General features: G+C 43.9%; 1 protein-coding gene across 1 annotated transcript in view; it reads right to left on the bottom strand.

Annotated features, from left to right (window-relative positions):
• The window catches only part of hk2 (hexokinase 2), a 29,901-nt gene that overhangs the window by 3,591 nt on the left and 13,744 nt on the right, over positions 1–12,566 (bottom strand). The window contains 8 exon segments of the mRNA XM_046841671.1: positions 359–454; positions 2,496–2,615; positions 5,643–5,788; positions 6,738–7,042; positions 7,837–8,070; positions 10,012–10,057; positions 10,060–10,171; positions 12,226–12,413. Of these exon segments, the coding sequence (XP_046697627.1) occupies positions 359–454; positions 2,496–2,615; positions 5,643–5,788; positions 6,738–7,042; positions 7,837–8,070; positions 10,012–10,057; positions 10,060–10,171; positions 12,226–12,413 (1,247 nt within the window).

Below are 12,566 nucleotides of genomic sequence, written 5' to 3'. Positions count from 1 at the left end.
CCTCTCCTTTTCCGCTCTCCCTCTATCTATCCCACTCTCCTTTGACCTTTCCCCTCTATCTATCCCCCTTTCCTTTTCCCTTCTCCCTCTCCCTCTATCTATCCCTCTCTCCTTTTTCCCCTCTCCCTCTATCTATCCCCCTCTTCTTTCTCCCTCTTGCCCGCAGGGTGTGAAATCGCGCTGCTGCTGTTTGAGCAGTAAAAGTGACAGAATCCAGTGTTGTTGTAATTATACAGAAATAATTGGCAGTGAATCAGACAGTGAATGTGTGTGTTCTACTTTAGGTGGCGCTACGCTGCAGATTAGTGTATGACATCAGTGCGTAAGATTTTACATGCTCCCGCATGGGGACACAGACCTCCATGCGATGGATGGCGTCCTTGAGCAGCATCGCTACATCTTCACCTTCACAGCCACTCGCCTTGAAGCCCTTTGTCCACCTCAGTAGAATGCCCTGGAGAAAGAGAGAGTGAGGGGAAGGTCATGAGTTAAAATCTCAGCTATGCCAAGCTGCCACTCCTGGACCCCTGAGAAAGGTTTTCAAACCCATAGCTGCTCATGGTGCTCTGGATAAGAACATCTGCCAAAAGTCATACATTTAATTACAAATCATTTCTAAATTTTTTTTAATTAAAACATTTTAATAAATTATACATCCTGTCAAACTCGGGATCACGTTTGTGACTTATTTTTTATATATATATATATATATATATATATATATATATTTTTTTTTTTTTTTTTACAATAATAAAAGTCCTAATTCGATACTACTGTATTATGCTTTATTTTGCATTTGGATTTAATTTCGTGTAAATTTTGAACACTTTTATAGAAAAAATTTATTTACATTTTCATGAATTAAAAACCAAAGTAAGAAATATAATCCAAATGCAATTAATATATAAAGAAAAAAAAAAAGAAAAATGTCATGAGCTAGTGGTAAAGGGGCGACAGCTTGACTCATTTTAGACGAGCTGGGAATTTGCACCACACCACCACACTCGCGTTGAAGTGAGACGTAACATTAAAAAAATGTACGCCAAAAGGAGAAGAGAACACGGTGAGGTCGCTTGAGGTTCCCCTGAGACTTCCTGAGGAGTCACTAAAATGTCAGGAATTTACAGGCCTCTTAATAATGTTTATAATAATAATAATAATAATAAAATAAAGCGTCATAACTGCATTCTTTGGGCGCTCCAATCAATTGTCAAGATGCTGAAACTGAAGCTACAGTTTTTTTTGTTTTGTTTTTTTACAGATGTTACACAGGTCACTTCAACCAAAGATTCATTTTAGAGAGTCAAGGAGTCAAATAGGGAATCACTTTACTCATCATTACAGTGTGTTTATTTATTTCTACATTTTATTATAATAAGGATTCATAAATGGGTTCTTGCAGCACAGGTGTTTCAACCTCTAAAAGCATATACAAGATATTCTATAGCAGAGATTAATTATTCCACATACACAAGAGCTCCACCAGCTCGTTCCTCAGGCTTTCCGGTCAACATCCAGCTTAGTTACAGCATCAGGTCTACGCCTGGTCTCAGTCTCGATCACAACTGGGTGAGAAACTGGAGCTAAATCAGACTACACTTTCTGGGAGTCATGTTCATGCTCTAAGATGGAAATCTTTCTGTCAATTAGAATCTGAAAGCCCAGAATTGGCAGCAGTTTGGCAGGTAATTTTGCACCAAATTGAGACGAGGCCCGGAGAGGCCTCAGAGCGGCATGAATGGTTTAAAAAATGTCAGCGCAAATGATCGCTTCAACCGATGAGTCATTTGAGAGATTCACAAGCAAAATCACTTGAGTTAAAACAAGTCTGTGCTTTAAACCCAATCAAAGAGTCATTTCAGAGAGTTGATGAATCAGAGTCACTACCCATGGAATCGTTTGAAAGAGTCAAGGAGTCAAATCGTAAATTGTTGGACTGAAGCTACAGTTTGTTGCTTCAACCAAAGATTTGATTGAGAGAGGACAAAAAAAAGTCAATTGACTTAATTAAGCAACATTTTTTTAGCAACGAATATTCTGAAAAGAAACTGTTGAGCTGAAATGGAGCGAGTGTGCAGCTGGACGTGTCGAAAAACCTGAAGCAATAATTGCAGTAATGTGATCATGTGTCATTCATGAGTCTGCACTCAGGCTTGCTCAGGTAATGGACTGCGTTTGTCACTGGCGTCCAAGACGCCGGTTTTGAAGCGAAAGTCCAGATTGTCGGCTTTTGTTTGACAACACAATAATCCTTTTTCTTTTTTCCAGCATAATTCTATCAATTAGAGAACTTGAAGTAATTTAACACTTGGCTACCCTCTGGTTCTTGGCCCAGCTGTGTGTTTGTTGTAACGCACATATGGAACGGTTTATCTCTGATCCGAGGTGCGATTCGGGTTACTGGGGGGCGGGATGTTCGGAATAAAAACAAACCAAAAGAATGAAACTTTTGAGATAGGTGCTGATGTGTGTGTTTGCGGTGTATGGGTGCTGACCTTGTTCAATCCAGCCTGATGGCAGGGAAAAGAGAAGGTGAAGCCCAGTGGTAACGACGCCCCCTTCATTCCCATGTACTCCAGGAAGTCAGCGATGCAGTGGACGATGTGATCGAACAGCTGTGGAAACACGGCATCATTACATCATTGTTCTGCAATCGGACGATGGTAACGCACACTTCAAGTGGTTAATTACATTTATTAAACAATACAACAAATATCCAGAATTCTATCAATAATTTAACGAAAAATTAAAAGTCTGCAGTGCTGTCGGTCAACAGTAATCTCTGGTTGCTAGGCAACATAACAGACAGGGTTAATGTTCCATGATACGGAAGTTTGTGGACACCTGACCATAAGATCGCCATTTGCTTTTTTTTTTTTTCCTCCCATTTTGTCTCCATTTGCTCTTATAATAAACTCCACTTTCATTCATACCAAATTAAATTGCATCGTGTTTTTTTATCGAATCGTACTGCATTGAATCACATCGTATAGGATGGAATCTGAATGGAATCTAAACCGTAATCAGGGTGAATCGTATCGCATCGGTAGCTGCTTCATAAGTATCGTTAATGTATTGTATCGTAGGCTCTGCATCGAAAAGTGAATCGCATCGGCCTCAGTTATGGAGATGCACATCCCTACTTACTATGAAAAACACCTCTCCTAAATCATCATTATATTTTAAATACGAAGGTCCACTAATAAACATTCTGCCCACTGATGAGGTGATTAACTCTCCTGTAGTAACCGCTTCAATCTGATCAGACGTCACTAGAAGTGATAACAGTAGACCTGTTTGAAAAAAAATCGCACATTTCTGGAGTCGTATTACGTGAATGACGATATATGAAATGGAAAATTCCACCACCTTGTGGATTAAAGAGGAACTGAACCTATGAGCTGAGCTGGAAGTGCTCTCTCGAATGAGTTGGAAAAATATCTTCAGCTACACTCTGTTGCTCAAGCATCGATCAAGTTCAGTCTCAGGTTTCTGATCATTAAACCACATCCTGTAGTGAAGAACATCTTTTAACCTATGCCATGAAGACCACGATTACCTCCACCTCGCCAGCGAGCTGAGCCGAAACCTCAACCGGAGGATTAATACACCTGGACGAGGAGGCGAGCGCTCCTGCTCAGCACTTCAAGTCTCCACTACACATGTAATTTGAGTGTAAGGGCTCTTCTGTGTGCCGGAGCGAGCGCTCAGTGGGTTTTAAACTCAGAGATTGCTGAGAACTTGATGCGAATCGCGCATTAGTGACATTTTTATGAGGTGTTCAGGAAGTCCTTAAGAGCTCTGATTATATTCTGTGATGCATCGTGACCTTTACCAAGCACTAAAATAAAAAAACGTGTGAACAGGAGCTGCTGCACATCAGACACTCGGTAATTATAAAAATAAATAATATTAAAATAAACATTTCTATGCTGTGTATAACATGACCGAGTTTAATCATTATAGCCATTAAAGCATTTAAAACAATTACAATTATACGGGCAAAAGTTTGGGGACACCTGAGCACACATTTAGTCCACATAAACTCCACTCGTCTGGGAAGATGTTCCACTAGATTTTAGTGGAGATTACAAGGGTGTTAGTCAAATCAGGTATTGATGTAGGTGAGGAGATGAAGAGGCCTGGGGAGGGTTGGATAGCAGGAGATCTTCCACACACTTCTAACCCATGGAAAGCAGATCTTCATGAAGCTGGCTTTGTGCACAGGAACAGTGTCATGCTGGAGCAGGTTTTGTGTCTCCGAGTTTACTGAAAGAAAAATTTGATGCTCCTGCATCCAAAGACGTCCTACACAATTGTGTGCCTGCAACAGCTTGGGGAAGAACTTTTTAAATTTTTTTTTATTTAATATATTAGAAAGCTGATGTCAGAGCACAGGGTCAGCTTAATACAGCGCCCCTGGAGTACTGGGGGTTAAGGGCCTTGCTCAAGGGCCCCAAGAGTGGCAGTCTGGCAATATCAGGGCTTAAACCCCCAACCTTCTGATCAGTGACTAAGAGCCTCGACCACTGAGCTCACACTTTCACCAGCTGGGAAAGTCAGGTGTCCCAATACTTTTGCCTATATAGTGTGTGTATCTATACACATTTAAAATCCATTTTCTACCCTTACACAGTGTTTCTATTGTAGGCAATTAATAAAAGAAAATCATTTATATATTTTGTACTGCTCCATCGTTATTTAATATTTATGTCACGTTGCTCTCAACAGTCCTGTATTTTTTATTTATTTATTTTGAACAAAACGTGGCTGGTCGAAGTGCTGTTCATGCGTTTTTGCGCCTCAGGCGATGCAGACTGTACCCGTTACAGCACTCTCAGCAGTGCGAGCTGGTATGAGCAGTTACTTTAATATAATCAGACATGCAAGTGAGGTGACGTGTACAGAGGAATTCTGCTGATGAGGTTCTCGCTGCAGCTTCGAAACTGCATTTCAGGTGGAAACGATCCTTTTTTGCCGTTCCACCACTAGAGTTTTGTGGAGATTGGTTCAGGTATTTGAGGTGAGGAGGCCTGGGGTGCAGTCAGTGTTCACCTTCGTTCATGTTCAATACAGCTGGAGATCTATAGCAGGAGATCTTTAACTCCAACCCATGGAAAGCGTCTCTTCATGGAGCTGGATTTGTACACAGGGGCATTGTCATGCTGGAACAGGTTTTTGTTCTCCAAGTCAAGGAAAATCTCATGCTACAGCATCCAAAGACGTCCTTAAAAATTGCGGGCAACGTTTTGGTGGAAGACATGCACATGGGTGAAAAGGCCGGGTGTCCAAATACTTTTGGCTGCAGTGTGTGTATTTTGGATAGCTATGTTTATTTTAGGCTACTGGGAACCAGAGTTAGAAGAGTTCGATTTTCCAAAAGTTAGAAGTTGTCTGAACCTCCAGCTCACACAGACGATGTCAGTTTCATTACTTCATGCTCAGACTGCTGTAACAAATGATTTATGCAGCATATCGGCTCGTTTTATCCCGAAAGCTAAACTCCAGAAATCTGCCTCACATCGATTTTTGTTATTCGTAACTTTTTGGTTATGAGATTATTTAAAAACTATGCGACGCAAAGAGGTCGGGACGGTGTTTGCATGTTCTCCGCCGGTAAAACTGAGTGTGTGAAGCGGTACCTCCTCCCCCGTGCCCTGCATGATGTCCTGAGAGATGGTGTAGATCTTGTTGTGCATCTCCACACTGCGCCTCCCGCTGCGCACTCGAACCAGCAGCACGCGGAAGTTCGTTCCACCGAGATCCAGCGCCAGGAAGTCGCCGTGCTCTGACGACAAAACAGAAGACATGGGGCAATTTAACACACACACACACACACACACACACACACACACACACACACACACACACACACAAAAGAAAAAGAGTAAAAGAAGGACAAGGAGACATGGTCTATGTAACAGTCTAAGAGTCTCCACTCATCTCCACTAATCACCACCACTCGTCTCCTCTCATCTCCACTAATCATCACCACTTCTCTCCACTCATCTCCACTAACCACCAATACTTGTCTCCACTCATCTTCACTTAACACCACCACTCGTCTTCACTTATCTCCATTAATCACCACTACTCGTCTCCACTTATTTCCATCAACCACCACCACTCGTCTCCACTCATCTCCATTAAACCACCACCACTCGTCTCCACTTATTTCCATCAACCACCACCACTCATCTCCACTCATCTCCATTAATCACCACCACTTGTCTCCACTGATCTCCAATAATCACCACCACTCGTCTCCACTCATCTTCAGCTCCATTAATCACCTGCTTCATTTTTCAAATGTAAATGAAACTCTCCATTTCTTTTCCTTTTCTCCCATTGAACCCTGAACCACACCCAAAACGAGGAGAAACAAAAAGAGGAAAAATATTTGAAATGGTATAATAATAAATATGGAGGAAAAAGTGAAAAAATGGATGCAAAAGAAAAAGATGGAAACTCAGGTTCTCTCTCTCTATCCACCTTTTCCTGCTTCTCTCTCACCATGATTCTCTCACTCCATCTGTCTCTCTCACAATCTCTCCCTTCCACTCTATCCTCTATCTGTCTCTAAATCTCTCTCTGTATACCTGTCTTCTTCTATCTGCTCCTCTTTCTCTATCTGTCCATCAAGTTTTCAATCTAGTCCTCTCTCTTTCTCCATCTGCCTTTCCATCTGTCACTTCTGTTCTCTTTTTCCAGCTGTCTCACCATCTGCCCCCCCTCACCTGTGCCGTCGGGCGTGGCTCTCACATAGGTGGGCAGCATTTTGACGCTGGCCGAGTCGTGGGTGTTTTGTGCGAGTCCCCTCTTCATCTGCACCTCCATCCTCCTCTTCACCTCCATCAGCTGTTCTCGGCTGAGACGCAGCGTGTCCAGGACCTTCTGGCGCTCGGCGTGCTGCTTTGCCAACCTGTAGGCCACCGCCGTTACCATGGCAGCACCCTTCCCGCTGCCGTCCTCCGAGCGCAGGAAGCGCACATCACAGTCAGGCACCAGACAGCGAACCATCTTATGTAACCGCCGCGCAAACCTGACCCCCACACACACACGCACACACGCGCGCACACACACACACACACACACACACACACACAGGGAGGGAACAGAGAACTCGTCAGACACTATTAACATAATTTTAAGTACGAAATATTGAAGCAGAGCACGACACGCATGGGGACACGCACTCACGACACACACACACACACACACAAACACAGGGATGCACACAGAGACACAAACACACTCATTGGGACGTGCACAAACTCATATGGACCCTCACACACACACACACACACACACACACACACAGGAGGAAAGAGAGAATTAATGAAAACTATTAACAATTTTAAGGACGAAATATTGAACACGTATGGAGGACACGCACTAGCAGGGACGACAAGGACACACACGCACACACACACACACACACACACACACACACACACACACACACACATGGACACAAACAGACAAACACACACACACACAGGGACACAAACAGACACACACACACACAGGGACACACACACAAGGACACAAAGAGACACACACTCACTCACATAGGGACACACACACAGGGACACACACACACACACACACACTCACATAGGGACACACACCTACAGGGCCACAAAGAGACACACTCACATAGGGACACACACCTACAGGGCCACAAAGAGACACACACTCACTCACATAGGGACACACACCTACAGGGACACAAAGAGACACACTCACACAGGGATAGACACAAACTCACATAGGGACACACACCTATAGGGACACTGACACAGGGACACACACACACAAAGACAAGGTACTGACTGTGGGTGGTTTTTGTAGACAGATCCGTCCACTCCGATGGTGGTACGCAGACGATCCACGGCCTTGTTGTCTCGGATCTGACGCAGCACGGCGGCGAGCGAAGCTGCACACAGGTGAGCTGCTCGCGTCGACACGATCTGACACACACGCTGCACGGCCACGCAGTCCTCCTGAGATGGCTCAAAACCCAGATCACGGAGAACCTGTTCCACCATGACCAGGCCTTCCTTACTCCTAAACACAAACACACACACACACACACACACACACACACACACACACAGCAATTCAGAAATGGTCACTTTTGTCTATTAGAATAAAATTAGTAGCTGAAACAGATCATGAATAAACAGCACAGAGCAAAGTTCTTCAACATGATCAGATGAGTGGTGGAACGATGTTCCTCTGGGTTCTACTCGTGGCTTAGTGGTGATTCTGAGAGGTTTCTTAAAGGTTTTAAGAGGCTGATGGATGATTCTGTTATAACTCTATTATATTTGGATAATAAGTGCACAGTAAATCATCGTAAATCCTCGAATGAAACAACCTTCGAGCACTACATATAAAAGAACTTTGTGTACTGATTTACATTTCAGACCCATTCCTTCCTTTCAGCGTTTTCTTTTTCAAAATGTCCAAATCGCTGTTCCATCAATAAAGTGATGAGTCTCGTTCTGTCATTGAATTTTATCCACTGAAACCGGAATGAAGCAGTTTCACAACGCGACATTTTTTTTAACCGTGATTGGAACAGAGCGCCTGCTGTTATTCAGCTGCAGAAATCGAAGTGTGGAGAAGAGCGAGTGCTGGAGGAGGCCGTGGGGCAGGACGCTCAGTCTGAGACAGAAGAGAGAAGTACAAAAGGCAGGGATAACGAAAATTCCTCATCACACTGCGCTTCAGGAAGAGAAAAAACAGAGCAGTCACGAAAGAACAAACAAATTTGCCAAACGTCCTTGCGGCCGCGTCTAAAGTTGCTGCTGCTACATCAGAGGCTTTAAACGGATCAGGACCGATTTCAAATCCTTAAATCCTCCCAGACACTCCCAGGGGATTCATCTCCATGTCAGGACCCTTTGATCTCTATTGACAGCTCTCTGACCTTGGGGTAACCATGGACAATCGACTGTCCTTTTCTTCTCACTTCACTAATCAAACATTTCTCCTTCACAACATCAGAATTCACCAGTGTCTCACCACACAGGACACTCAGGCACTTTGTTCAAACTGCTGTTCATCTCAAGACTAGACTACTGCATCGCACCTCTGCAACTGATCCAGGTTCTTCCAAGGTTCTTCTTCAGGTGTGTGAAGCTCTGATATAAATCATCCTAAAATCATCCTTTCATACAGTTTTACACAAGATTCAGAACCAAGTTATCACAACATAATGAACAACAAGATGTCCATATGCTTTCCTGTTTCGTTGAGGTTCTCAGGTTGCGCAGGTTTTCACAATTCTTACCGACTAGTCGCTCTCTATGTTATTTCAGACTTGCATTATATTAGCATTAATAAACTGTTGTGACAAGAACGGCGTGACAGGAAGTGGAATGGTGGCATATGAGGCGAGGAACCCGACTTAATGGAGGAAATGCTCAGCATGGAATCAAATTCTGAAAGCCTCAGAGAAGGTTTATATTTTAGTTGTTTTTTAATTTTTTTAAAGAAAGCTAACTGAGAAGCTAATTGGTCCTGCCAGTGGGTGTGATGGTCTGGTTATGCATGTGGACAGAGAGAAAATGAGGGAAGAGAGGTGGAGAGAGAGAGGAGAGAGAGAGAGAGAGAGAGAGAGAGAGTAAGGCTGGGTTAAATGCCAGCTCATCCCACAGGCCATGGAATGGACTCGGTGTTATGTGAGAAATGTGTAAGCAGATGTCTTTAACAGTCAGAACACACAGATTTAAAACAGAACATTAAAATTCTCCACTTGTGTGTGTGTGTGTGTATTATATTTTTTCTGCGAGTTCTCCGTGACCTGAGCTCGTGGTGTGTGTGAGAGACGGCGCAGTGAGTGGTGCTTAACCTTCACTTGGCCTCTGAAGGGCATTGCGTTATTAAGCGCTCACTGAACATGACTCATGTGTTTAAGGGTGGTGCTGAGGGAATATGGCGGTTAATAATGCGCGAGCACACACACACACACACACACACGCACGTAGGGAAGCTACTTACTTGTCGTTCTCGATGGCTGAGACGTAGCTGGTTTTGAAGCAGCCTTGACGAGCAGATTAGGCGTGGTCCTGCCCTGGAACAGCAGTCCTTCTTTGGTCATTTTCACCAGGATGATACGCACCAGCTCACCCATGTACATCCCACTGATCATCTTCTCAATCTGCCCGCCCACACACACACACACACACACACACACACACACACACACACACACACACACACACAATTATTTATCTTTTATTTTGTGGCCATGGTATATGTTTACATGTCCGTCCTAGTGAAGATGAAACTCAGTATCCTTGCAGGAGGTGTGGCTTAGTTCCTGGGCATGTCAATCACAGTAAAGGAGGTGTGGCTCAGTTCCTGGGCATGTCAATCACAGTAAAGGGGGTGTGGCTTATTTCCTGGGCATGTCAATCACAGTAAAGGGGGTGTGGCTTAGTTCCCGACATTATTGTCTAAATAACTGCTAGCAAAAGTGAGTACTCCCTCAGTGATAACAGCTGCATGTGGTGTAAACGTGTAAATCCACACGTCCTATTCATCATGTTCATGTTTTTGTCTGCTTTACAGAACCATAGAAATGTGTATCTTGTATTAGACCAGATAAAATGTGGTGCTTTGAGTCCAATTCTCTCACACTGACCACTGGATGTTCTACATGCACCTCATGGTGAAGAGTTTTAGAGAATTAGATTGTTGATCTCCACTAAGATGCCGAGTCTGTAAGAAGGTCAGTATCACTCTGAAACTGAGTTACAGTACAGTGTTCAGGGTCATACAGAGGTTTTCTAACACGGGTTCCACTCGGAACAGACCTCACAAGGGTCCATAAGAGAAGTCGAGTCCTCGTGCTGCGAATCAGGTGCAGAAGCTGCTTCATAAAACAGACACAGGTTTTTGGAGGCCGTTGTCCCCGAAGGAGCCTCTCCTAAAGCTTCACAAAATTAACCCCTCAAACAGTTTGCTGAAGAACAACCTGTCCAAGAGCATGAATAACTGGAACCATGTTCCGTGGTCTGCTGAGAAGAAGATAAACTTGTTTGGCTCAGATGGTGTCCAGCATGTGTGGAGACGCCCTGGTGAGGAGAACCAAGAACATTGTGTCTTTCCTACAGACAAGCATGGTGTTGGCAGCATCACGATCTGGGGCTGCATGAGTGCTGCTGGTACTATGGAGCTGCGGTTTCTTGAGGGAAACATGGATTCCAACACGTACTGTGATGTTCTAAAGCAGAGCATGATGCCCTCAGTTCAGAAACTGGGCCGAACAGCAGTTTTTTAACATAATAACGACCCCAAACACACCACCAAGATGAAAACTGCTTTGCTGAAGGTGAAGGTGATGGAGTGGCCAAGTATGTCTCCAGACCTGAACCCTATTGAGCACCTGTGGGGCTCCTCAAGCGGAAGCTGGAGAAGCACCATGTGTCTAAAATCTAGCAGCTACGTGATGTCATTATGGAGGAGTGAAAGAGGATCCCAGCAACAACCTGTGCAGCTCTGGTGAATTCCATACCCAGGAGGATTAAAGCAGTGCTGGATAACGATGCTGCTCACACACAATATTCACACTTTCGACACAGTTTTGACATGTTCACTGAGGGTGTACTTACTTTTAATTATTGTTATTTAGACAATAATGGCTGTATGTTGAGTTATTTTTAAAGGACAGTAAATCTGTACTGATACAAACTGCACATTGCTACAGAAATGTGAAGGGTGCACTCACTTTAGTGAGATGTCGTATTCTCTTAATGTTCAATAATACACCACTGTATCATTAGCGCTTGGCCGTGTGGACACGCTGAGGGGATACGACGCTCTTAGACTTTTTATTTAATGTTTTATGGATTGAGCTTGTAGAACCGCCAGCCTTAAACAACCTCTGAAACTTTGCTAACAAGGAGAAAAACTCCAAACTCTCATCAGTCTGCATTTCACATCCCTGTGCAGACAAAAACAAAAAAAAAACCCTGATCTGCTCGTTAAATAATCACGGCAAAGGAAGAAAGACTCGAGCGAGAGTTATTAAACAGTAAGTGGCTCAAGAAATGGGTTTCTGTACTCCGGCAGGACACCGACACGGTAATAAACAAACTAACAAACACACATGAATAAATGAAGCTGTTTACGAGAACGCTCACGTCGAGTGCAGCACTCGAGCAGATCAATCCTGAGCTCTGCACCTGACACGTGTGTGTCTCGTGTCACTCACAGCTGTTTGCCGGGGTTCAGCGATCCGGCGTCAATCTCGCGGTCGAACGCGGTGCGAATGTCGTCGAGAGATCCGTCGTCTCCGAACGCTCCCCACTCCATGTTCACGCACATGCGGCCCTCGTCTCCTTCCACCAGTTCCATGTTCCTCATCTCTTCCATGTAGCACGCGTTCGTACCCGTCCCTACACACACACACAATTTCATTCAATTTCCTCCACTGCTGAGGAAAAAGCTCTTCGTTTCAGTTCTCTTTAGATATTCTCATTTAAATAATGATATATATTATAAAATGCAGTCGTCTGAGCTGCAGAAGTATAAAAGAAGAAAAAAACGGA

This window comes from Silurus meridionalis, chromosome 27 (assembly GCF_014805685.1).
Source record: "Silurus meridionalis isolate SWU-2019-XX chromosome 27, ASM1480568v1, whole genome shotgun sequence".
NCBI lineage: Eukaryota > Metazoa > Chordata > Actinopteri > Siluriformes > Siluridae > Silurus > Silurus meridionalis.
Note: the sequence above shows the minus strand (reverse complement) of the source record. Positions and strands in the feature narration are given on the sequence as shown.